The sequence below is a fragment of the Mya arenaria genome, chromosome 10 (assembly GCF_026914265.1).
Source record: "Mya arenaria isolate MELC-2E11 chromosome 10, ASM2691426v1".
NCBI lineage: Eukaryota > Metazoa > Mollusca > Bivalvia > Myida > Myidae > Mya > Mya arenaria.
This window is the reverse complement of record NC_069131.1, coordinates 34,679,241-34,706,667: the sequence shown is the minus strand read 5'-3', so window position 1 is coordinate 34,706,667 and position 27,427 is coordinate 34,679,241. Positions and strand designations below refer to the sequence as shown.

At 34.0% G+C, this 27,427-nt stretch overlaps 2 protein-coding genes across 4 annotated transcripts; one reads left to right on the top strand and one right to left on the bottom strand.

Annotated features, from left to right (window-relative positions):
• The first annotated feature begins 7,222 nt into the window (after window positions 1-7,222).
• On the top strand, window positions 7,223-10,275 carry LOC128204630 (uncharacterized). Its single transcript, XM_052906032.1, has 2 exons — window positions 7,223-7,272; window positions 8,532-10,275. Exons 1-2 carry the CDS (start codon window positions 7,223-7,225, stop codon window positions 10,273-10,275), a joined length of 1,794 nt encoding a protein of 597 aa, XP_052761992.1.
• A 3,437-nt stretch (window positions 10,276-13,712) lies between these two features.
• On the bottom strand, window positions 13,713-26,982 carry LOC128205641 (multiple epidermal growth factor-like domains protein 10). 3 transcript variants are annotated; one of them, XM_052907446.1, is made up of 21 exons: window positions 26,747-26,980; window positions 24,227-26,438; window positions 23,965-24,073; window positions 23,747-23,832; window positions 23,262-23,408; window positions 22,809-22,972; window positions 22,544-22,631; window positions 22,152-22,216; window positions 21,467-21,503; window positions 21,182-21,285; window positions 20,665-20,790; window positions 18,822-18,970; window positions 17,999-18,134; window positions 17,550-17,678; window positions 17,339-17,438; window positions 17,012-17,088; window positions 16,652-16,786; window positions 16,226-16,354; window positions 15,870-16,027; window positions 15,432-15,567; window positions 13,713-14,906 (listed from the first exon to the last, which is right to left on the bottom strand). In XM_052907446.1, the coding sequence occupies exons 1-21, from the start codon at window positions 26,759-26,761 to the stop codon at window positions 14,823-14,825; spliced, it is 4,386 nt and encodes a 1,461-aa protein (XP_052763406.1). In that variant the 5' UTR covers window positions 26,762-26,980; the 3' UTR covers window positions 13,713-14,822. The 3 variants fall into 3 exon arrangements, with proteins under 3 accessions (XP_052763406.1, XP_052763405.1, XP_052763407.1); XM_052907445.1 differs by having other exon boundaries at window positions 24,227-26,419; XM_052907447.1 differs by lacking the exons at window positions 13,713-14,906; window positions 15,432-15,567; window positions 15,870-16,027; window positions 16,226-16,354; window positions 17,339-17,438 and having other exon boundaries at window positions 24,227-26,419; window positions 26,747-26,982.
• Window positions 26,983-27,427: the final 445 nt, after the last annotated feature.

Genomic DNA, 27,427 nt, shown 5'->3' with positions numbered 1-27,427 from the left:
CAGTATGACATAAAGTTGAAGATTCACAATGAGTTGTTATAAAACTGATCCAAGATAGAAAAAAGTATCCGGCCAGCCAGGATATTTTTGAAAACATTAAAAATATTATATCTTAACATTTTTTAACTTAAATGTGACTCTTTAAGAAGCAATGTATTGTATTAATGATCGTCGGAATGAATACCTTAAGCAGCATTAGACAAGTTGACATTTAAAACGATGGATTAGCATTGCTCTGAGAATACGTAACAGGTGAACTTAAAGGAATGGCTAATACTTAGACCTTATCGCCTTTTTCATGGTATTTATAGGTAAAATTGATTTTGAAATATGTTTACGCGCTACAGAGGACGTGTTTATTCAATGCTAAAGGAAACTAATCCTAAAAGATTATCCCTGACCGAAAACTAGTGTAATGCTTAAATCCGGTTGCCTTGATTAAAGTAGGTATTAAGTCGAAAACAGATTATCACATTGCTGTTGATTCCGATCAAATGTTTTCAGATTTTTTCATTAATTGAATAGTTTAGTGTGTACATCTGACGTATGTAAATATTTCGGATTATCAAAACCAATGTAAGTGTGTGTGTCGTATTTTAAAACAAAGATTTTTCCTATACAGACTGTTGACTATTATATAAAAAATACCACGTGTTAATGTTAATTTTCAAAGAGAGAATCTTACTGGTGGCTAAAAATATGTTAAATTGACTCCGTTACTTGGTTCCCAATACTGTTTTTTGTTCACATTGAAAGGGACTAAACATCAGATGATCTCAAAATCGGCAAATACCGTATTACCGCAAGCCAAGCCAAGAATTATCAGTACGAACTCGTATGAGGCCGATGCTACATCATTTAAAGTGATTTAAAATATTTCGTCGCTGCTCCTTCACCTTTGAATAAGTTAATCCATCGCTATGTACAGGTTGGATGGGATTGAGGTTGCAATGTCTTCAATGCCTGATTTAAGCCTTAAGTGCCTCCACCCCAATCCCCCCCCCCAAAAAAAAAATAAAATAAAAATAAATAAATAAATAAATAAATATTTAGTGGTCCTAATTTGTACCTGTTATCATCAATCTCGGCCAGTACTCAATATTAATCTTATCCTTATCCTTAGACATGCCTTAATGATTCAGCATTCAGCCTATTAAATTATTTAGTCAATCTAAGTTGTTTATTAAATACGGCCCGGATCTCACATCAATGAATAAAGATCAATGCATATTGATCGGTAATCTGTGGAGTTGTTTTTCTTTGGACTCAGTCATGGTTGGCAATTCAACTATTCCTTTAAATAAGAACAATGACGAATATGCGGTAATAGGCTCTGTAACAACACCATTAATGAAATTATCCATGTACTAGCATTTATACCGATAACACTTAAAGTTACACCAGTAACAACTTTTCTCCCTTTTTTCTTAATAAAGTGCTATTTTTAGTACTATATTTTCCCCTTATTGTTAATGACCATTAATTCACGAAAATATTTAGTAAGTTTAAAAGTGAAAAAATTAAAAAGACATTTGTTTAAATACCATTTTTTATGATTTGTACGAAGGAAAATTATTTAATATACCAATATAACAGATAGTATATGCTTGGTTAAAGTGCTGAAATATATTTGCTCTTGTTTTTTTTTTAGAAATATGGATCGATCAGTGTCTTTTGACATGTATGACGTCAGACCAGATGTGACGAAAGAAATTTTCAAAACAAAGCGCTCTGGCATAGGAACTCGGCGGGAGTATAAACGAATGCTTGAGGAAAGACAACTCGGCAATGTAGCTGAACATTCCACACATATTGTGAATGACGATTCAAAAGATTCGGTAAAATCCATGTTTGCTATTGAGGATACAATAAAAGTCCAATCGGCAAAACCGGATGTGACGTCATTTCCTTTTTCTGAAACTTCAGTGGATAATAAAACAAAATCTGCGGAGAAAGCACTACCTTCGGAGGAACACCCAGGCCGGCATGGTGCCAGATTATGTATGATATCTGCAATGGTACACATGAAAGTTTTGGCATCAAAACGAGCGAAGACTATTCGGGAATTGAGAAAGAAACCGTTAACGTCAATGGACGAACAACGGCGAAATTCTCAGGATGATGACGATAGTGATGACGTAGGACCACGTGAAGTGATTGACGACGATGAGTTTGCAGAACTGAAGAAATGCCGCTACTTAAGAGGTCGGAGAGAAAAAGAGCTAACCATAGAGGAAATATTTCGTTGATATTTTGTTATGTTTAACTTTAGAAAGTTATTATATAACATTTACAATCAGTTACAAGACAATTACTACGTTTTTTAACCCAGACTCCATGTTTGGTGCTCAATTGCCGACAAGAAAATGATCATTTCACCGTTGTACGGTCATTAAAACAAACGTTTAAAAATTGTTGATATTATCGTCTTTCTGAATACACAGTGGACCAAGTTTCAATTGATACCCGGTTTAAACAGGTCGTAATTTTTAGTTTTTATACAGGTAAGTATATGTTCAGTGTTTTGTCTACTTAAAACTCTGTGTTAATTTAACTGTTTCTTTGAAATTATATGGTCTCTCATTATATGACTGTTAATGTACTGTATGCATTCATTTCAATATACATGTAATACAAAAACAACAAATACAAAGACAACAACGAACTTAACTAGACTGTTAAACACTGTATGAAGTATTTGTGTTGATATTCGATTTAAAAGTTTTTATGCTCTCAGGTATCGTGTATCACTCATCTTAGACTCATTTGTAAATGGTTTGCGTTAATCTCTAAACATGTATCTTAAATTCCGTCTTTCCATTAACGGAATTGGGTGTGCTTATATCGAGGAATTTTGCTTCTTTGTAATCTCCGCTGACACGTCTTTATGAAAATGCTATTGAATGCAAAGGCCGATTATTATAGGTAAAAATCGGGAACTATTATAACACTAAAAGCAATATATTAGTACATGTCATATTAATAAGGACATACAAATTATTCTAAAGTTAACATAAGGTTCCAATTTCAAAACCAATCTACTGGGCAACTAGTAGAAAAGTTCAGGGAAAAACAGACAATTGTCCTGAACTTAACTTCGAATTACGTCGTATTACACATACAACATACCCTCTGAAAACCCTCTGGCATTTTAGACATTTTTTAAATAAACTATGTACTTAAAGGTTCCCTTTTAAGGCACATTATTTGTATGGTTTGTCAAACACTTCTAAACTTGATTTATGATTATATAAGCTCTATAAATACAGTTTTCTTTAGATTTTTTTTTTATTTAGATTATGAAAACTGTTACTTCGTGGAAGTATGGAAAGCCAAAAACCTACCAGCTTAAATACGCTAAACATAGGATCCCTTTAGAATGGCTTAAATTGTTAATGCAGTAAAGCTTGGTCTTAATTGGATATAAGATTGATGTAGCTAATCGGATTGCGTGATATAAATCACCAATATATTCATTGAAAAAAGTAGATTGAGTAAAACCATTGGATGAACTAAGATAAATATATTCAGTATCACCTTGATTAGTTTTTAAACGAGGGTCAACTTTTAACGGAAAAATGATATTTTAATTTGAGGTCAGTTTAAAAGGTTAAATATTGACCACATATCTGTAAGACATAACTATGGCCGATAAACAAATCAATGCTCACAGACCACTATCACATTAAAAACTAGTCGAGGGTTGCCCTTTTCTACAAAAAACGGTGTACCTACATTGTTTTTATGTTTCTGATTATGTTTCTGATTGCTTTTCACCATAATATGTATTTGTGAATTTCTGAAACATAATATTATGCATTCTATATAACAATAAATTCATCAAACATTGTGTGGTTTTGTATGGCATTATCTCAAAGTTTATTAGAACAGATCAAAACAGAACATAATTTTATTCGACGTTTTCCAACAAGGCACATGGTCATAGAATATAAATACATTTATATAACGTGAATTCAACATGTCACATAATACAGATAAGATACAGGAAATAATTGTCCATACGTGAAAAAATAATATGCAAATGATAAAGAATGAGGATGAGCTGATATAAACTAATCACTATATGTAATGGAAGTTCTATGTTTCAGGGCTTCTTTTATATATTTGGATATTTTAAAAACAGTACTTTTGTTGTCTAACTTAAGCAGTTCTATATACTTGTACATGCTTGGTCTGACATAAAAATGTTTTTTAATGTATTTCCTTCGGTGTCATTTTAAAAAAAGGACACATTAATATGATATGAAATTCATCTTCTAGATCATTTATATTACAAAAAGTACAATGACTTTAATTTCTAGTAATGTTGTTATTTACACATCTACCGGTGTGTATCATTAATGAATGAGCAGGCACTTTTAATCTAGTAATATAAAATCGTAAGTCATGCGGTAAAATGTTCAAGTATTGTTCAAAGTCTAATGTACTTTTAATATTATTATACAAGTTTAAAACACTACTTCCAGCTTTGTCATTACCCTATGTTTGCTAAAATGTATCAATTAATGTTTCTCTGAAAAGACTGACAATTGTAATAACATCATATAACTGTGAAATATGGAAAGCCATGTTTGCTTAGAATATCTTTAACAACAGTAACCCAATTACGTTTACCATTTTGATAGTATTTAACGGACATATTATATATTTCCTTGATTATAATATTATCTGTTTCAATATCTATGAACCAATACTTTTAATATGTCGTAATACAAACAGGGGTTGACGGCCTGGTTCCCCGTATATAGCACAATTGGAAGTATCGATGCGTACATTTAAGATTATTTTACAAAACTTTAAATGAATGCACTTGATTTTTTTTAAATTTTACACATCCCTAAACCTCAGACCCATAACCTAGTATTGAGCCAACGAAAGCATCAAATAATTGACAACTAACTTTTGGCTTGATATTATACTTATTTGTAATAGCCAATAATACTTGTAGCGCCTTAAGAGCCTTTCCAATTATGTGTTCATGGTTTCTGGCAAGTGTGCCCGTGTAATTGAAAACAGTTCCCAAATAATTGAAGTCGCTAACAACTTCAATCCAATTATTTTTGTATAGAAACGTTTCATTTCTTAACAGACCACCTCCTTAACGAAATACCATGGCTTTTGCTTTACTTGTATTAACCTATAGATTCCATTTCTTACAGTAAACTTCCAATAATGACAGTGACCTATTGATATCTTCAGGTGTGTTGCCTAGTATAATCATATCGTCCGCAAACAATAGTGGTATAAATATAAGGTCATTTATAGTGAGGCCTGAATTCATATCAGCTTGTAAAAAAAGTTCTAAATCATCAAAAATCAAGGAAAACAAAACCGGTGACATGACTTGACCCTGCCTCAAGCCTATGGCATATTCGATAAAGTCTTTTTCATACATATCTTTAACAATTCGTAAAACTTTACCTTTAATACCGGTTTTATACATTTTAGCCATTTCTGTAAATGCAATCAAAAGCCTTTTTAAAATCTACAAAAGCACAATACATACGTTTTTCTTCGTTAAGAAAAAAATGTGTAATACTTAATAAAACAAACTGAGCATCAGTTGTTGATCTACCTTTTCTAAAACCATATTGGGCATCAGATACAAAATTCGCTTCACCACAGAAGTGTATTATTCTTTTGTCCAATGTCGTCGTAAACAATTTGGACATACAACTAACTCGGCTAATGCCTCTATAATTATTTACATCGTTTTTAGCTCCCTTATTATTAAAGGGTATAACGAGTCCTTTAGTCCAGCTTTCGGGGAAATAACCACTGTTTAAAATAGCATTAAACACTTGCACAAATGTAGACCCAAAATATCTATAGATTCTATGATATATTGATTTAACAAGGCATCTGACCCACAGGACTTGTTACGTTTTAATGTTTTAACAGCAGCATTTATTTCATTTATTTATATCTCCGTCTAGTAACGGTTCGAAACTCTCACTTGTATTTGTAAAATCATTATTAGAACTAACACAATCTTCGGCTTCACTTTTTTTCAGTTTGTAATATAATTATATCATACAGATAGATAGATAGTTTATTTACTATAAGCTTACTGCCCATGAGTAATACATATTTCAAACGAAAATATAGAGAATAAAACATTTCCGGTATACACAATGATAATACTTTTCTTACAATTTTTCATCAATTTCTATATAAGACACATATATTTTCAAAACGATTAACAATTGAATGTGAGAAGATGCAATCCAACACAATTTTCAACGAAATATCTATATACTATTTTCAACAATAAAATTACAAGTGAAAATGTTACTTCGGTTGAATAATGATTTATAGAAGCATTGCCTTATTCGAGGAATTTTTAAAATATCCATATCATATCAGATATATCTTTACATTTTACATTTGGAGAAAAGTGTTATTTATAGTATGTATTTTGTCGTATTATAAAACTTTTAAATATATAGCACGATAATTTGCGTATATTATTTATGTTATTTGTTGAAAGAAGTTCAGTAAATTTCATAATATTTCGGCGAAGCCAATAATACCGACGTATGTATGATTTCCGTAATTCATGATATAAAGGATAATTATATTATAAGAAGTTTGAATGCCCTTTTCACCAAAGATAATTAGGGGTGCAAGCACTGAACTAGTAGCAGAAGAAAACGATTTATTATCGGTGGTCAACCTTTTTTTGTCCAATGAGAACACACCGTTATTCGAATTTGCCAAAACATTCAATTCAGAAAACAGAAGTCAGCCGTTTTAGATTAAAAAAGGTGAACCGATAGACTGAGCTACTAAGTAATAAATACAATTTATGGAAACGATAAAACAAGATGCTCTAGCCAGCAGTCATGAATATCATATAATTATATTTATATTATACCTTACATAAATGTGTCCTTTATATGTACATATAAAGTCGATCGGTCCATATATCAGTGTATTTTAATCAAAAACACTGTTTTATGACGTCAGCTGTCCATATCATATATTTAGCCGGTCCGGACCTCGCCAAGAAATAATATGGACCGCTGACGTCATAAAAATGGTGAGAACGACTTGCGATTTTCACAACGGCGAACAATTGACGCAATTGAACATTAATTGCTTTGTTCAATGACTACAATAATAGCGCTTTCAAAATATTGATTATTAATATGAAATGTTTGGTATAATATAAGGAATATAACACACGACTTCGGGCCATATGGCATTAAAACGCCTGGACATTCAGCCCCCGAATGTGAATGGACCGAGGTAAGCCTCGGTCCAAATACTCCTTTGTTGGCTGACTGGCCGGTCCTTATTATGTCATATGGCCCTGAGTGATATGTAATGTTTCTTAAATTATGAATGCTAATTGCGACTGGTTGCATGTATACCTAATTAAACAAATATGCACTTCACACATGAAAACCAGTCATGCATGAAAGGTTTGTTTTGAAGGTATGGAAAGAGTGATTGAATAGAAATGATCATAGTACAGTCAAGGTGGAGCTAGAGTTGCGTTATAATAATAATAAGGTTATATTAAGTTTAAGTTGAAGCTGCTTTTCATTAAAGCAATAGTAAACAAGAGCTAGTCATGTAGATGAAAATTCTCGTCTGTTAGTCTTGTACCATAAGTCAACATTCATTTTGGCCTGATAACACTAAGTCAAAACAGGAAAAATGGATAAAACATCACTATTTGAAATAAATCTTAAAAACTGAAATCTAAGTTTTTGTAAGTAGTTTAATATAAGCTGGTAAAAAGTCTAAATTTGAAACAAATACACAAAAATGAAATTGATATTCTGTTGGATTTTGAAATCCACATATAAAACACAAAATATGTTCAATTCAATCCAGGATTTCAATGTCAACCTCTCAATCCGATCCGATCCGGATAAGTGCGCCAATGTGTAGGCTGCAAAAAATGTGCTCTGTAAACTTTTTATTATTTTAACAAGAAATACTTCAAGGATTACTGTGAAATTTGTCACCAGTGTCTATGAATGTGTCATGATTGGATATATATACTTTTTGTGTAGAATAACTTTGTGGTTTTGTGGAAATCTGGAATTTATGAACATAACTTATATATCACTTGAAGTTTCAAAAATGTGTATCTTGCCTAAGGCGGATTTTTTAGCTGATCAGTGTTTACCAAGGATTATCCAATATAATAGCTGTAGCCTACACAGTATAAGGCAATTATCACCAGCAAGACTTAATCCATGTGTACTAGAAACACTGAAACAGTTAGATATACTACATCAACATAGGGGTACTAGAGGAGGTCGGGTCAATGAAAGACGAATATGGGACACAAATGATGGAGTTCACCTTACTAATATTCGTATCTTACCTCAGAATATATCAACACATATAACAACATCAATAACAAATACTGAACATAGACAAAATACCAATATAAACAGTGTTAATCCCCACAACTTGAGAAAGATCACACTTGAACCACTGTCTGTTCGTAAAGGGCAATCTAAAATCAAAATATGTTGTCACAATTCGAGATCAGTGAAAAACAAGACTTTAGCCTTTTCTGATTATATCACTTCCAACGACTTTGACATTGTGGCTGTGACAGAAACATGGCTTGGTGGTCCAGGAGACAAAGCATGTATTGCCGAGTTAGTGCCTAGTGGATACAAAATCGACCATGTTCCTCGCCAAGGTCGTGGTGGTGGGGTAGCGGTCATCCACAAGGCACCCCTAAAACTTTCCATGCTTGCATCCAGTCACAATACCAATGTTACTTCTTTTGAATATATGGACTGCAACATCACTATAAAAAACTTTTCTCTGCGATTAGCTGTGGTATATAGGCCGCCTCCAAATAAACAAAATGGCATTAAGACTACGACATTTCTTGATGACGAATGGCCAACATTTCTTGCAAACTTTACGACTGCTGAGAACGATATTATTGTGGTTGGCGATGTTAATTTTCACCTGGACAATCGGTCAAACCCTAACACGTCAAAATTCAACAGCGTTTTGGAAGCGTGTGGTATGAGACAGCACGTCACTGAGCCTACTCATGTAGCAGGCCACATACTAGATGTGCTTATTACCAGAGATACAGGCACAACGGTATCAAATGTAGAAATATCTGATCCCGGACTCCCGGACAACAACGGCAATACATCTCGTGATCATTTTGCTGTGGTTTTCAATGCTAGTGCGTCCAAACCACCACCAGTACGCAAAACTGTGACTTACAGAAAGCTAAAGTCTATAGATGTTGATGAGTTTAAAACCGATATTTTGGAATCAGATATTTTAAATAGTGTAAACGATAGTCTCAATGTTGATGAACTAGTTGATGCTTACAACGATGGTCTCTATTCCCTTCTTGACAAACATGCGCCTCTTAAGTCCAAGACCGTTGTACTAAGACCAATGAATCCGTGGTATTCCCAAGAACTTCATGATGCTAAACATTTAAGACGTCAGTTAGAGCGAAAGTGGCGGTTGACTGGATTGACAATAGATCACGCAATCTACAGAAACCAATGTGCTGTAACTAACAAGCTTCTAAATGTGTCCAAAGTCAATTACTACAGTGAGAAAGTAGAGTCTTGCGGTCGTGACATGAAAGGCCTTACCAAAGTAACCCAACATTTGATGGGTAATACCAAAGATGCAGTGCTGCCATCTGGTAAATATGCAAAAGTTCTAGCACAAGACTTTAGTGACTTCTTTGTAGATAAGGTTGAATGCATACGTAGTGATATAGCCTGGACCAAGTCTCACCAACAAATAGACACTGTTGTTCCTGAAGCACCTTTTAATGAAGAGCAATTTTCAAACTTTTCAGTAGTCTCTGATATGGACATCTCAAAGATTATTCGCAATTCTCCTAACAAATCCTGTGAACTAGACCCCATTCCAACATGGCTGTTGAAAGATTGTTTAGGTGAACTATTACCATTGATCACCAAAATCATTAACACTTCACTTGAAAGGGCATATGTACCACCAGCTTTTAAAAGCTCAAGAGTAAGACCTTTAATCAAGAAGACAGGATTAGATCAAGAGGTACTGAAAAACTACCGGCCTGTATCGAATTTACCGTTTTTGTCAAAGGTTCTCGAGAAAGCTGTCGATTCCCAACTTGAAAGACACCTATCTGCACATAACCTTCATGAAGAACGCCAGTCTGCTTATAAGCAATTTCATTCAACAGAATCTGCTTTATTATGTGTACAAAATGACATCCTCCGCTCACTTGATCAGAATGAGGCTACGTGCTAGTCATGTTGGACTTATCTGCTGCTTTTGATACGATTGACCACAGCACCCTGCTTTGCCGACTTGAACAACACTTTGGCATAGTAGGCAAACCTCTACAATGGATGAAATCGTATCTATCCGAGCGTCATCAAACAGTCTGTATCGATGGAGAACTGTCAAAACCTGTATGTTTGACATTTTCTGTGCCACAAGGGTCTGTTCTTGGCCCCAAGAATTACATCATGTACACCAAACCTGTGGGTGCGATTTGTCGGAAGCATGAACTTCAATATCATTTCTACGCTGACGATTCGCAATTGTACATGGCGTTTAAACCAAAGGAAGCTGTTTCACGCAATGAGACTCTGCAACGGATTGAATCGTGCCTAAATGACATCGTACTGTGGATGAACAATAACTTTCTAAAACTCAATGCTGACAAAACTGAAATGATTGTCTTTGTACCAAAACGTAGTAAAGTTGAAGACCTTACTATACGAGTAGGTGATTCTGTTATAAAACCATCGACAACAGTTCGAAACCTTGGTGCCGTACTAGACTCTCACTTAGACATGGAACAACATGTAAACTCTGTCTCTCGTTCATGCTTCATGCAAATTCGACAAATAGGTCAAATCCGGAAATACCTGACCGTTGACTCAACCAGAACCCTGATAAACACGTTAGTGACATCAAGGCTGGATTATTGTAATTCGCTGCTTTGTGGATCTCCAAAGTACGTTCTCAATAAACTCCAAAATGTTCAAAATACGGCTGCTCGGGTTATCACCAGGACACCACGTAACAGCCACATAACCCCTGTGTTAAAGGAACTACATTGGCTTCCGGTGCACATCCGAGTTGAGTACAAAATCCACACTACTGTGTTTAAAGCGCTTCACGGACAGGCCCCTACTTACATACGCAACATGCTAGACATTTATATCCCATCCAGACAACTTAGGTCCCAAAATGATTGTTTAACACTGGTTGTACCGCGTAGTAGGACTTTGACTTATGGTGATCGTGCATTCATGACGGCAGCCCCTAAACTCTGGAATGCCCTACCTAGAACACTTAGAAGCTGTGAAACTCTGCCAGTGTTTAAAAGAGCACTTAAAACTCACTTTTTTAAGAAGTTTTATCTGGACTAATTACTTTGATTTACTTTAATTACTTGTCGCTTTAGAGTCTTGAGTCTTATCTGTATCTTATTTTTATGTGTGTCTTTTTAACTCTTATTTTACATTTGAATCAAATCTGTGACTTGAGTAATATTGATGTTTTAATTTTTTAAATATTTTTATTTTTATCTTTTTAAATATTGTAACATTCTAGTAATTCTGTACAGTACTTTTGAACGTGTTAATGTACATGAAAAAAGTGCTTGAGAAGTCTGGTAAATAATAATAATAATAATTGGTGAAGCATATAATTCAATGAGTATCTATATCAAGGCTTTTACAAAGAGTGTTCATTGGATACACAATCGGTATTAAACACTTTATTTCCTGTGTCTAGCCTCAGTATCAGGAGAGGACTGCCAAGATATCACTGACTGTCGTCACGTGACGTGCCCGGAAATAAACTTTAAGCTTAAGTGTCATACTCACCAGTGCACGTGTACTCATTGTTAGGCACTTAAAATCTAATTTGAGTAAATAAAAAAGAAACATATGTCAATGACTATAAGCAACACTCATTCATCTATTGTCTAGATTAATGACATGAACGTTAAACATAAATAAAACTGTTCGAAATAGTATTAAAACAATGGATGCACTAGGATGAAGTCTAATAACCTTAACTTGATCAACGATCATGTTTAGAAGAGACAAAGGTCAAGGCCAAACAAACACAAAACAGGAGACAGACGTTACAAGAAACTTTTCAAAGACAATATATCAATATCGAGATTTTCTTATTAAAATTATTAGTTTTTATTCAGAAAACGGAACATATATTTACAAAACTGTTGAAATTACAACACATATAATGGAATCATTAGGTTGATTTATTCCTTTACACATTAGTGATTAAATAGGTACATTTTTGTATTGGTTGGAAATAACACAATGAACCATGTGCCGAAACTAAACTGCCGTATTTGTTTTACACAATATCTTTACGTTGTATTATTTAGCCATATTTCCTTAACATTTCAGTGACCAAACAGTGCGTGATGCCATCCGATTGTGGCGTAGCAGACTGCTCCCGGGACTGGCATTGTATAGACGGCCAGTGTCGTTGTAGATACGGCTTCGTAGCTGAGTTTATCAGCGAGAACACTCATTTAAACATCAACGCGGTGACTCCGGCATATGGTTGCATTCTGGTAGTTTTAGTACTCAACAATTCCTCGACTTATTGTCATCAAACTTGACATGAAGGTTGGGCATGACAAAAAAATATACCCCTCTTGATTTAATGGGTCATCGGGTTAACGGTCAAAGTCACAGTGATCTTTAACGGGAAAAGGTTTTCAAAAATTTGGTCAACAAACTTGACATTGTGGCTAGGCCTGATCAGTAGATGCACCCTATTGATTTAAGGGGTCATGGGGTCAAAGGTCAAGGTCAAAGTGATCTTGAATGCTAAAATGTTGTCCGAGTGACAACTCGACAATTCCTGCACCCATGGTCCTTAACTTGACTTGACAGGTTGGGCCTGACTATTAGATGACCCAAATGGTTTATGGAGTCAAAGGGTCACAGTGACCTTAAATGCAAACTCAACATGTCCTGAACCATTGGTCATCAGTCTTGACATGAAGGTTTAGCCTGACCAGTAGATGACCTCTATTGATTTTTAGTGGTCATCGGATCAAAGGTCAGGGTTACAGTGACCTCCGAGTGATAACTCAGCAATGCCTGAATCTGTGGTTATCAGGCAATACATGGAGGCTGGGTCTGACCAGAAGATGACCCCTGTTGAATTTAGGGGTTATCGCGTCAAGGGTCAAGGTCACAGTGACCTTGAACGCAAGAGGCTTGTCTGTGTGATAACTCGACAAAGCCTAAAGCCATGACCCTCAAATTTGAATTTATGTTGGGGTGACCAGGAAATGACCCCTATGTATTTTATGGTCATATAGTCAAAAGTCAAGGTCACATATCATATTGGTCATTACAGTTACGTCATATTTATTTATTCCCTGCTGCTAAGAAAATACATGTCTATCTGCAGATATCAGTCATCATCCGAACATGATTAAAAACTGTACCTTCTATCCTAAGTGTTTGAATTGTCATAATCTTAACACTGCCTAAAATATATCCAATGTCAATGACAAATTCCATTGTCAAAATATTCTTGACAACATGGCGCTCGGGGGGGGGGGGGGTCATACTGATTAACAAAAACTATACACAAAGGGCAGGTTGTGATATTTTGTAATTCAAACAACAATAGTTGTTGGTTTGCTTTACAATTGTATCTTCAATGTAACTAAAACATAACACAGGAAGGGAACGTTTATTGGAAGAACTGAAATACAAATGGAATAGCTCCAATGATGTGAAGTTGATCAAGCATATCAGTGAATATACCCTTATTATGTAAATACAAAAGAAATTGACAAGCTTATAAAAAAATTCGTAAATTATTTTGAAAATAGATCCTAGTTGTCCCAAATCGCCGAATGGGCAAATCAACATACTAAGCCATAACACAATAAAAAGTATGGCAATATTCTGCATTGTCAAGTTAACTTTAGCAACAAGTAGACATTTGATTCCGGAAAAGTCAATGAATTGGTTCCCGTTTAAATTCACGAACAGATAAGGTGGTGAAGAAAAAAAAGGAACCAAACCAGATTTTTTTTTCAAAATAATTGATTTAGGTTTAAGTTGGGAACCAAAAATAAATATGAAAAGAAAACTAAGAACCAAACCTGACAAAACAGTGAATTTATTTATTTATTTATTACACTTGTCAATCTGCTCATAAAACTAAACACATTTCCAGTTTCCAAAGAAAACACTTACGAAAATTAAAAATAAATGATCTTTTACTTATTATCGCTTACAACACCTACAATCATACTTTAAGCTCGATTTATTACAGAAATTATTAAAAAATAAATCGATATGACATTGTTATTCATATTTCAAATATAATGTGTATTCAAAGCTAAATGTATAAGGGCAACGCAAACAAAATGGAATATAACTATATCTATAGTAACATAATAATAAAAGTTCTGTACAATTCAATCATTTAATATATCAAAAAAAGTTCTTATATACAACTGATAAAAAAAACAAAGAAACAACAACAGTAAACACTATAAAAATTTTTATAAAAGCATAACAACATGCAACTAATTACAAGGAGATTTACAATACAATGTTTATGTTTATATTGGCAGGTGAAATACTAGTGTTCCGTTGATTATGGCATAAAGGTGGTTCAGAATTGCAATAAAAGGACGTTGAAATACTTGTCATCATGTATCTACCTTATGAAAAACATGACGTAATATTTCCTCATATGCCTATTAAATGTATTCATGTCTTCGTGTCAAGGGTAACCCTATGTGTGCCATTGTTCCAAGATTGTCGAATTGTTTATTCCTTCTGGATATTCCCACTTATGTTATCTTCTGTGTTCACGGAATGGAGAACACACTCGTAGCAGAAGTAAAACTGTTTCTAAAGGATAAAACTCGTATAATAATGCAATAAGAATTATCATAATCAACAACTGATGAAATGATTTCAACAATGAGGCAAACTCTCACTATCAAAACGAGATTCGACTTTATTTAGTCTTCATCAGATAAAAGCATAAACTACAAATGTCAGAAGAATTTGACTCAAGAACAATTTGAATCAAGATGCCAAATTTGAAAACTATAATTACAAATATCAAGATTTGTAACACACAAATATAGGACTTAAGAATAAAAATAATAAAACTTTTTAATCGTGTTCATCTTGAAGTATATACGACTCATGGACAATCGCTTGATACAAATATAATTTAATTGTGCCTCTTATTCAGTGTATGTTAAACCTTGAACCTTGTGCCTCTTAAGAGACTCCTTGTTAATTATCTTCCTTCTTCGTTTGTCACTGTGGTTTCAATTGTATAATTGGGATACAAACCCATTATAAAGCAGATTATTCTTCCATGCAATATAGACCATCTGTTTGAAGGAGTGCTTTTTTACTTACCTTATTTGGAATAGCGAGTGGTCTTCTAGCCCTGATTTTCTGCACCGCATTGACCACACTGACTTCATTAACATCACTCAATTGTTCAAGTAATGTCGAGACAACACAAAAAAGGCCGCTCTTTCCAGCACCGTTTCTATCACAAAAGTTATATATCGTGTAAGGAAAAGTGTCTTAAAAAATAGAAACATCAATGCTTTTATTTTATTCTAACTTTTCGAATATTTGCTTTGCAATATGTGTTCGATGTTTAATTTACAATGTTCTTTTATTGCATGGTTGAGATTAGAATGTACATCACCACACACACACGAAATTCGATTTACGCAATATCTTTATTATCCAATGAGAAAACAAATTACGAATGTATTGTTAATAATTTCACTAAGAAAAAAACAACTAAATTCGAATGGGGGCTCAAGCAAAGTTTGAACGTACAGACAGTGCAACAGTATCGGTCCCTTCAGGTGAGATGCTTTGAATACGTCTTCAACCTCATTGATGAAGGCAACAAAGAGTTCTGGCGACTTCGGAACATTGTGTTTTGTATCCCAGTCCAAATATTCATAGTGTGGAATCGTCACATCTTTCTTGGTCTATGTTCCAATGAAAACATACCTTTTCATACACAATTATTATGTTGCAATTGCGCCAATTAATAAATGATTGTTGCTGTTGTTTGCGGGTGTTGGTGTTGTTTACATTTATTTCATAAAATAAATAACGTATTTGTTTTCGAAGTATATTTACAATCAATGCAAATTTGTGCACAATTAAAATGTCTAAAATCTTACCTTTCCTTCTAGTTCGATACGCAGTTTTCTTTTCACAAAGTGTCTTGCACTTTGATCTGTGATGGATCGAACGGAAACCTTACCCTTTTTCATTGTTTGATTGTCACCAGGAAAGTATAAGCCAATCCCCTGTATAAAACAATAAAAAAAAAACATACGTTCAGATCAAAATGAGATACGTACAGGGTATTACAAGTTGTGGTATGATACGGAAAATACTATTTAAATTTGTAAAATTCATACAAACATGTCGCAATGATTACTATGCATACTACAATACATAATATGTTATCCCATAATGCTACGTCATGTTTTGTATAAAATAGTAACAATATAAAATACAAACTCAATGTGAATTCCACTTTAAGTTTAGTGTAAAATACAAACCTTATTTATATTTAAATATCTGGCCAGTGTACTTTTTACCTTATGCTTTTCCAAGTGTGCCTCCATACTAACGATACATGAACAGTTTTCTTGAACAGCAAGTGCAATGAAATCAGCAACTGTGTCCGGCAGAGGTGTTTGTGCAACCAAGAAGCGTTGTTTTGTTTTTAAACTCTAAAAAGGAGATTTGTCTCAACATCATTGTAGGTTTGTTTTCCTTATTTAGTTTGATAGGCCTTTGTCTTAAGCCTCTATACAGGTATTATTTAGTTGTTGTTATTTCTGGGCTTGTCTCTATAGTTTACCTTGTATTATTATTTTATATCTAATGCACTGGACAACTGTCATCGAGTTATACATTTAAAGTAAACTATTATGTCATGCAAAGTATACACTTACGTTGATGTATATTGCATTGATGTAATCAGATTCGCCTGTTTTCAAAAACGGATTAAGATGCGGTCTGTTGGAATCACCTAACAATATACAGAACCAAACATATACATCATACAAATCATTAAGAAGACTGCAACGGGCTAAGCTTGGTAAATATTGAACCAATCAAAACATGTTATCACGAATAATTAGAGTTTTAAAATATTCATCTGAATTTATAAAAAGACTTACAAGTTAGCAATTCATAAATGAGTTTTTTTAATATTTGATTGTGATGGATACAGTGTAGATCTAAGTGAGATAGTAATGTTGTCGAAATACTCGTTGTACCTGGTATATCCGAGTGTTTCCTGTTTTTTGTCAGCAGCCGATTCATTGCAATGGCCTGTAATTTCCTATCCGACTTTTTCTCATGACTCAATTGCATTTTCTAAAGTATATTCCAAATGCAATATTACGTTTAAATAATGATAACGCATTGTATATGTATACAACGTCGATACATAGTATTCACATTCGATATTTTAAGAAGTAATCCTACCTGAAACTGCATCTGTATCTCCTGTTTACTTGATTTCTCCATATATTCACTGAAGTGTTCTCTTCTTATCAACGAACAATCAAGAGTCAATGTATGGACCAGGGCTTGGTGAAGATACTGGTATTGACTCTAAAATAGCAATATTAAAATGAGTATCTTGCTTGTTGTGTGGCACTTTGAAGGACAACAAATGAATGCAAGTACTGTACTAACTACAAGTGATACATCAACTAATGGTGTAATCTTGACATGAAGTTACGAGTGGTCTGGTGGTATAGATACCAACATCTAAACAAAAATATGTTTGGCTCGAGGGCTATATATACTTTTTTTTCTACAACTTGAACGGACCCGATTATGATCATTTTCAGCTTACACGAAGCTGTGCTAAATAAACGTCACAATGTAAAACTAATTTTATACAATGCTAATAAAAGTAATAATCCCACCAAGGTCTGGATCATGTTGGGTCTGTTCTGTCTCATGTTGAGAACACATCCCGGGATATCTATAGCTCCTTCTGTCTCACCCTCTTTTGTGAGAATGTCTAGAGCTATATAGGTTCCCGTTCTTCCTACGCCAGCACTGAAGTTAAACAAAACTTATGCTGCATTCATGAAACAGGCCAAATCAGATTGAGATTCTTATGCTATATATTGGGTGTATGTTTTGCTTGTTATTTATCGCTTCCAACGTTCATAATTCTAACCAACTTTCGGCTATGACTAATTGTTTTTTTTTTCATTTTGCGAGTAAATAAATTAATAACATGTTGTATTAAGCTTCTGGAACACGTCTTATAAACTTCATAATTGGTAACTTAACATGTTAATAACTTTGTTCAAAGGTATTATTAGCAAACCAAACCGAACATGGATATTTGAATGTTGTCAGCTTCCACTGCAATGTTGATAAATTCTCCCTCAATTTTAAAATTTCCTTTATAATATTTCATAAAATCGTATGAAACTGATTTGTCGTCAGTGGTGCAGTTGTTTTGGTTCCCGACTAAGAAAAACTCGGCTCGATTGATGCTGCCGGCACAGCAATATTGATTCATTTGTTTTCCTTACTTATTTCTTGAACTTATTTCGTAAACGTTTACACGGCGTTGAAACTAGATTGTATCTAATCAGATCGACACTGAAGCTCAAGTGCCTATAATGTTTTGATTAAATACTATTTTCGATTGTTCATTTATATTCTCCATCGCTACAAGCTAGGAAATGAACGCTTATAGTCAGTAGTTTGAACTAATGTTTAATATCAAACCTGCAATGCACAACTACTGGTCCGTTAAAGGTACTCGGCAAGGCATTTACTCTCTGTCTAAACTCTATAACTGATGTGACGTCGTCAGGGATGTCCTTGTCTGGCCAGCTAGTGAACTGAAGATGATGCAACTTTCTTTCTTCGGAATTCTGGTACCATTTTTGAGGGAGAAAAATAAGTGTTTGAAATGAATAACATGTTGTTTTTTTGTTATGAATATATACATATATACATATACATTCACGACGCAAACCATTGCTTTGCTAAGTAACACTTTATTATTGATACCTGATTATATGTCTGTTGATAAGCTGAGATTGCAATCGAAGAATTTTAATGACTCAAATTGATTGAAATAAACTTAAGTTGCAAAAAATAGGCTACAAATTTTCAAATTTCTGTTAATTTTGAAAATAACGACATGAACAGCAATTCCATGGTTATCAATCAGATATTGTTTTCTGGTGGGTAAATTCTTTTGGGGCTTAAGAGCATCTACAGAATTTGACGTTACCCAACAAAGTTAAAACCCTCGGATGAATCCTAACTGACAACATCATTTAAAAGGCATTCTACTCATGAAAAAAGGGAAATAAGCTATGTTTCTGAGTTTAATTCTGATCAGCAAGAGTTATATACTCAACTTATCATAGTTAACGAAATATATTTTACCTAGTAAATGTGTTACAAAGTATTCTTTTAAAAATGTTCGTTTCCTCTTATCAGAGATTAATACTGCTCAACTGTTTCACAAATGCTACTCAGCAAACAAATGTGCAAAAGCTTATTATTCACACAATAGTTTTTTGATGTGCCTTTTAATGGTATCTACGCACAATATGCACAATATGTAGCAATAAGGAAGTTTTTGTGATAAAGCGTTTGGTTGTTCTCGTTTAACCTTGATTCATGTACACACATACTTAACTCCTCATCTGGTAAACGGGGAATATTTAAAGTCATACTTAAGAATGATATATTTTATCTAACATCCTAAAAGGAAATTTATTCAGAGCATTGTATTTTGTTTACAAGGATAAAATTCCGCGATCGTTTAGAGGCTAAATGGATTGTTAGGCAACTATTTAAAATATATCCTTATTTTGTTTCAGCTATTACAGTTGGATTGTAATAGTTTGTTAAATAATATAATGTTGAGCCATTTGCGTTTTGTACAAAATCTCAAGATATAATGTACAACTACCTTATTTTGAAGCGTTTTATATTTAATATATTCAATATTTACAATCCGACTGCATTTCCATTGTTGAAAGCATATACATATTTGGATGAACTTAACATCGTTTAAATACCTTTGATAGTTCAAAATATACGCTTGTGCTTGGCCAAATAACGTAATAATACAGAACATGTTCAGTCGAAACCCTGTTGGCGCGATATCACTGGGACCGGCCCAAATACTTAGAGCCTCGCAAATATCGAGCCAAGCGGGAATGTGTACATAAAATAATACAAATCGATCCCTAACCGCAAGTTCGGACCAACAAGGAACTCGAGCAAGCGATATCGAGCAAACGGGTTTTGACTGTATGTGTAGTCGATGGAATATCTGAACTCATTGTGTTCGGCCGAAAGTATACAACGTTCAACTGTCTTGTATGTGTCATTTTTTATTGTTGTTGTTTGCTTTTTCCAGAGATAATTTGCAAATAAGACGTTTAGATGACTTTTTTTTAATTTCCTTTAATCTGTTTTGGAATACGTTTGGTTAATCTTGAAGTCAAAATATTTTCATACGCCGATTATCCACAATAGTTAAAAAATGAACATTTATTATATTATCTGTTTATTGACCGAGGAGTAATATGAAATTTCAATGTACCTTAGAAAGCGTGAATTGTCTCCAGATGAAATCTGCGTAATTTTTTTCAATCTTGCACACTACTTCTATATCACCGTATAGTTTACTTTGATATTGGTCGGGCCAATATTGCTCGCATTTGGTTTTCTGCAAAGAAATGAATATAAACTTATGTTAAATACAATTTAGGACCAAAAAGTTATGAACTAAAAGGCGACGTTACTCTAACGGAGTTTCACTCCCACAACAATGCCAAACTCAGGTTCATCTGTGTAATAACAAATTCCATTCCTATAACCTATTTAGTAGCATATAATACCGTATGTATTAAAGTAAACATAAAGGAATACTAAAGCTTAAGATTTGTTGCTGATGTTTATTTTATTTCATCATTGTTTATATAAAATTCATTTGCTGTCCATTTATTATAAAATCATGACATACTTTGAAAGCCATTTAAATTAAAATGTTATCTGACCCCGACCTATTTCACATCACACCTACATTGCACTTGGTCATAAAGGCTAAATCACCTTACCTTACCCTCTACCAAGTTTGTCACCATGACAATCTTCTCCACTTTCTGTTGCCAGACCATTCGCCAGAATTGGCCAAAATCGCCAAGCTGCTTAGCCATTGGACCTTATAAGTTTAATTTTGATTTTTATTATGCATTTATATACTTAATAAACGTAAGCAATTAGGTTAATATGAACTTAGTTCATTCACCATGCAATTGGTCGTACACATTTAGATTTAATTATTTCTAATATCGTATTGTCAGACATCACTTAATGGTTTTACTTATAGTACGTAATATTACCCAAAGTAGCAATATATGCATTCCGCTCTCTGAATCCCTGAAATGAAATATAAATTATGCTATATATTATTACAGTAATTGATTGTGTAAGGTTACATTTACTCAATATAAAATATGCAGTAAAATGTATATTAAAGTAATGTCTTAAACAATTGGGCTATTGCGAATCAGCCATCCCTCAGCATTTACACTATTATAATAGGTTTGTTGTGATGATTAAGGCAAAATTTCCTTCTTCCTTATGTTAACAATAGTATTACAGTTTACTTGCCACAAAGACTCTTTTAAAATGTTTATTTCCTCATCGTCTAATTCAAAACAGTAATGTTTATACTTAAAACTAATACAATTGATACAGTGGCAAACCTTGTAGCCAAGTATTGTAAGATTAGCCTGCTGAGAGGCATACGGTTAAAGCCTATCAGACAATCAACGAAACACAGCACGAATAAACAAAATACTGATATAATTCATATGTATACAGTAAACGTATTTAAAAGTTATTATGGCGGTTACCGCATTGGAACGGACAGCGAAACGTGAGTTTTCTGAGGATTTCAATCACCCAAATATAGTTTTCAACTTACTGAAATTTTCCTTTTATGGTGCTCTATTACTACACACAAAATTATATAATGTTCAGATACAATTTACAATACTACTGCCTTTTTAAGAAACAACATACGTCTATATAGCTTGCATTAATGTAGTCTGTTACTCCACCACGAACTAAGACTCGCGTATCATCATCTGAAATTAAACAGACTGAGCTTCAATTACTGGAACGAATATGAAAGTTGCACAACAATTCTTGTGAACTCTGAGCATTAAGGATTGATCGCATATCAAGCGTGCCCTACTGTCTTTGCATTTGTATACATTAGAAGCCGATGATTCTTACTGCAAGTACCACTGGCTAAAAAGGTCACGTAAATCAAAAAAGACCACTGTACTGAGATAAAGAAATACGTCATAACAGCTCGGCTTTTATTCAGTATGCACGTCAAGTAACTAGGCAAATGTAAATATTGTGCAATGCGAACACAAGTAATTTGATAACGAAATTTGTGTTCTTACACGGGTAAATTCCTCTGTACCTATTTTTGTGCATGTTGAGTTTGGTTTGTGAAACTTCATATGCTTTCACAAGACCATATGGAATTTTCTGCAAGTTTAAAATAAAACATTGTCATGAAAGATTAACGAATGAAGAAAGGACAATTCGTTTGCAATCGAGTAATAATATATATATAAATATCTAAATACGACATACTTGCACATAATCCCTCTCTAAAAGAAACGAGTAATTCAGAATAATGAATATCTAAGGGGTGCACTGTACCTGAAATTCTTCTTCTGTGTGCTTCGAAGATAGATTTTGCACATATTCTTGTAGATCTGCAACATGTATTTTGAATTTGCCGACTTCGTTAGCGTTGTTATAATAAACACCACCATTTTCCTCAAATTTGACTGCAATTTCCCTTGCAGAGGCATCATCTTCGTCTGCAATATCGTTTGATATAACACAAGCGTTGTGAAAACGCATATTTGTTTGGCATATCATATGTTTCTGATTAAGATAAGCTTAATTAACAGACCTGTCCGGCATATTGTTTATTTGCTTTAACATAAGTTTTACATGAAGAAAATATCATCTTACATAAATTTGGTTTAATTAAGCACGATATATGTAAAATAAATAAATCGCCTCTCATATTGTTAATTTGATATAACACAAGCATGGTAGAAACATAAAATAACCTTATTTTAACTAATTGAATAACACTCTTACCAATTTCAAGATTGTCTTCTGAAAAGATAGGAGTCCTTTCTTTGACAGACCTCTTCGGTGGTAGACTCTGGTAACTGGGGTTTTCGACGAAGGTAACAGAGTGCGAATTGTCGGAATCGTCATTGGCGTTCTCTCCGTTGGATGCTCCTGAGAGAGCGAATAAGGTGTCAATAATGATTTTTTTGTTTCCATTGTTTGCTATGAAAATGTTTTTGTCTCTACAGTTGATCAACATTCAACCGATAATCGTAAATGACAAATAGCTATATTGTGATTGTAATACTGGTAAATGCATGTATTCAAAATGTCGTCTGTAAGATAACTTAGTGTTTATTCAACATTTTAATTACAATAGAATTATGCCTTATTAGAAACTTATTTTAAACTTACTTTACCAAATCCTAAAATATTCTTTACATTTTAACATAATTTGTTTTAAGTACACAAGAAGACCATTTCTGACAGTTCAGAGAGCTCATACGTACTTCGTTTGTTCACCGTTGCGTATAACGCGGAAAGGTTCTCAGGTTCTTTTTCAGGTGGTTTGCTTCTGTTGCTCATATTGACTCTTCTAATAAAAATATATTGGGATTAAATTTAAGTTTTAAGAATACTATTACTTAAAATAAACTAAAAAGTATGATAGGTCGAAGTGCCTGCTACTTATTACACTAAAGTGAGACGTTAAATCTAATTTTCTTACCTTCTTCTCAGCAAAATGAGTCCAACAACCACAATGACAGCAACAACTACGACACCTACACCAATTCCTCCACCAAGTGCTGCAGTTGACGATGTTTTGTTTTCCGCTACTGTTTTAATTTTTTAAATGACAATATGAGTAACATAAAATATCAACAACACATGAAATAAATTTTAAATACTTTTGCATTAAAATGTTCTGTTTTATTTACGAAAATCAAATTTCAATGTAGACACAGTAATAAAAGTAAAGCCTGTTTTACCGTTCGGACAGAATATTCCCCTGAAGCCAGTGTCGCAGCCGTATAAACACATTCCTGTCTTTTCAGAACAAAGTGTTTTATTGTCCTTAGGTGTACAATATCCTTCACATGAGTTTTCACATTGATTTCCATACATATTTGAAATGCATCCGTTTGTACAATTCCCAGAAATGCCACACATGGAATTTGTACAGTTAGTGCTACAATCCAGTCTACAATCAGGTCCATATTTTGTATTGTTCTTGCATTGTAAACACGATCCATTTGCTTGATTGCAAGCTAAGCATTCTGTATGACACTCTTTATCACAATTATCATTCCAGTATCCGTATGAGCAACCTTTAAGACATCTTCCCGAAGACGAATCACATTCATTTGCGACGCATTGTGAATTGCATTTTTCACACTGTCCATTATTGTCAGGAAAATATTCACTTTTGCATGTTTTGCAATTAATGGTATCAAGAGTCTTTTCACAAGAAACACAATTATCAAGGTTGCACATGCAGCAATAATTACCATTTGCAAAATATGACGTATTTGTACATGAATTGCAATCTGTCAAATCGACGCAAATATCTGTTCTGCATGTGCATTGTCTTTGTGTGTTTGAATATCCAGGTTTGCATTCGGAACATTTACCGGATTGATCACATGATCGACAGGATTCGGAACAAGTGTTGTTGCAATGTTCTCCGAAATACCCATGTTTGCATGATGAACATGATCCGGTTTTCTGATTGCAACTGTTTCCCTCACACCCACCAGGACATGGTATTTGACAGGATATCCCAAAATAGCCGCTATAGCACGAAGAACAAAAAGACTCGTGTTCGCATGAGAAACACGTCTGTGGACAATAATGCTCACACGTTTGACCATATTGTCCGGGTACACAATCATGACAATATCTTGCTGCTGATGTCGTAAGAAAATTATCATTCATGCAAAGGCAATATCCTGATTCAACTGCACAACTGCCATTTATGCAGCCTTTCCCACACCTGTGGTGACAGTAATCACCGTAACGTCCAGGTATACAAAGCGTACAGTTATATTTCGCAGTGCAAGCTACACAGTTACTATTGCATTGTTCACTGCACAGGTTTCCAAAGTATTTATCGGCACATACCTCACAATTATTCCCCGCCCACCCATATTTACATATGCACGATCCGCTAAGTTGATGGCACAGGCCTGAGCAGCCTATGGAACACCTCTGAGCGCAGTCATTACCATAGTATCCAACGATACACTGGTCACATTTATAGCCAGTATAATTTGTAATGCACTGGCAAAAAGATTGCGTTGAAACACAACTGTCGTATATGCAAGTTCCTATACATTGATACTGACATGTATTTCCAAATCGACCGTCCGTACAGGAAGTGCACTGTGTAGAGTTAGTGCATGATGTACAGTAATAGGGACATGGTGAACACAAGTATGACTTCATGAAATAACCATCAATGCACCCAATGCAGTTAAATAAATTAGTACAAGTGCACCCAGATTTTATATGAGCACATTGGTGACACACTCCGTTATTTGAAAAGTATCCAGGTTTGCATCTTGTACATCCAGCTCGATTATCACATTGAAGACAATTTGCAAAACAATTGCAAGTGTGTCCATTATAACCCATGTAACATGCAGTACATCCGCGCTGTTCATCACAGCTGTTACAATAGTCTTCGCAGTAATTTTCGCATTTCGATCCATAAAACCCCTTATTACATTCTGAACATCCACTCCAACGGTTACACGTTTTACACTGACTACCACATACCTTATAGCATAATCGGCCCCAGTATCCTTTCACACAAGATCTGCATTGACCATCTGCTTTCAAACAACCATCGCAATTTTTTCTGCATTTGTTTTTGCATGTACTACCCCAGTAATCACCTTTGCAAGAAAGGCATCCTTTGCTATTGTCACATGAATAACAATTAGTTCCACACGAAGACTCACAATTGTATCCGTAGTACCCTGTCATACACTCACAATTATTGCCATTATTGCGTGCACATGTGACACAGTTAGTATTCCTGCATTTTTGATCACATTTATCTCCCCAATATCCATTTTGGCACCCATAATAACAGTAACCATTGATATTACATATATTGTTGCTAACGTGAGCGCAGCAACCGCAACTCTGACACTCATTTGGAATTTGTGCAAATGTTACTAGGAAAAGAGAAAAAAACTGGTATGAATCAGAAAGTGTATAACTTAATTGTGTTGAAAAGAGTAAGTAGACTTGCTTTTACACATGTTCATTGATATATTCAATGGAAAACTATTTTCACAATGTTAAAGACGAAACAATTTGATAAACAATATCCTTTAAATTATATTGATGCCTTCACTGAATTGAGCATTAATTTTTTGAAATGTATAAACAGACAGTATTTCACCAATCTCTTTTAAACAAAATAAATGTACCAGAAGACAATCGCATTTTAAACTAATTTAACCTGCGTATAAATATTAATAAACTGTAGAAATACTAACCTTGAGTTTGAACATATATCAGACAAAGAATTACCATGCTGACGTAATTCTCCATGATGAAGTTATAAATGAAAGTTAAAACACGTACAAATCGATATGTCACAACTTTAATTCCGGCGTTTTCACTATTTTCCCTTAAAAAAACACTCTAATTCTGCTATTTTCTTAAATGCATTACTTTTCAATTTTAAACTCAGTATTAATGTTTAAGATACATCACTAGCTCAACAATATTTAATAAATTATATCGACAAAAACACGGACGTTAATGTTTGTACGAATGCCGGCTACACACAAAGGAAAGGAAATTAGATAAACCAGTTTTACTTAATATTTTTTTCGTCAATGTTTGCGAAACACGAGATAAGTCGTCCAATTGGATCCATCATTCTATATGTGGTTATCTTTTCCTTACATGGAGATTCGTATTCAGGCAATTAATTGTGTGATTGTCTTCTATCTCCGAAAAGTTCAATTAAGTGGTACATTTATGTTCTATGTCCGTCAAATAACAAGCAATTTTCTTTGTATCGTTTGTATCATTTGATCAATATTTTTCAGAAATGTAATGTGCACTCGAGTGATGTAAACGACATTTTTTCCGGATTTGTGTTGATAACATGAATAGTATACATATAATACCTGATTAAATTATTGTCTCCTCGTTTTAAACATTACATG

What these genes read in the sequence shown, in the direction of transcription:
- LOC128204630 (XM_052906032.1), top strand. Translation starts at nt 7,223, where the DNA reads ATGGCATTAAAACGCCTGGACATTCAGCCCCCGAATGTGAATGGACCG. An exon ending in CCGAATGTGAATGGACCGAG is followed by an intron (nt 7,273 to 8,531) that starts GTAAGCCTCGGT and finishes TCACAATTCGAG; the next exon opens with ATCAGTGAAAAACAAGACTT.
- LOC128205641 (XM_052907445.1), bottom strand. Translation starts at nt 26,801, where the DNA reads ATGGAGAATTACGTCAGCATGGTAATTCTTTGTCTGATATATGTTCAA. An exon ending in GTACAGAGGAATTTACCCGT is followed by an intron (nt 22,217 to 22,543) that starts GTAAGAACACAA and finishes GTTTAATTTCAG; the next exon opens with ATGATGATACGCGAGTCTTA. An exon ending in CCAGTAGTTGTGCATTGCAG is followed by an intron (nt 18,135 to 18,821) that starts GTTTGATATTAA and finishes GTTTAACTTCAG; the next exon opens with TGCTGGCGTAGGAAGAACGG.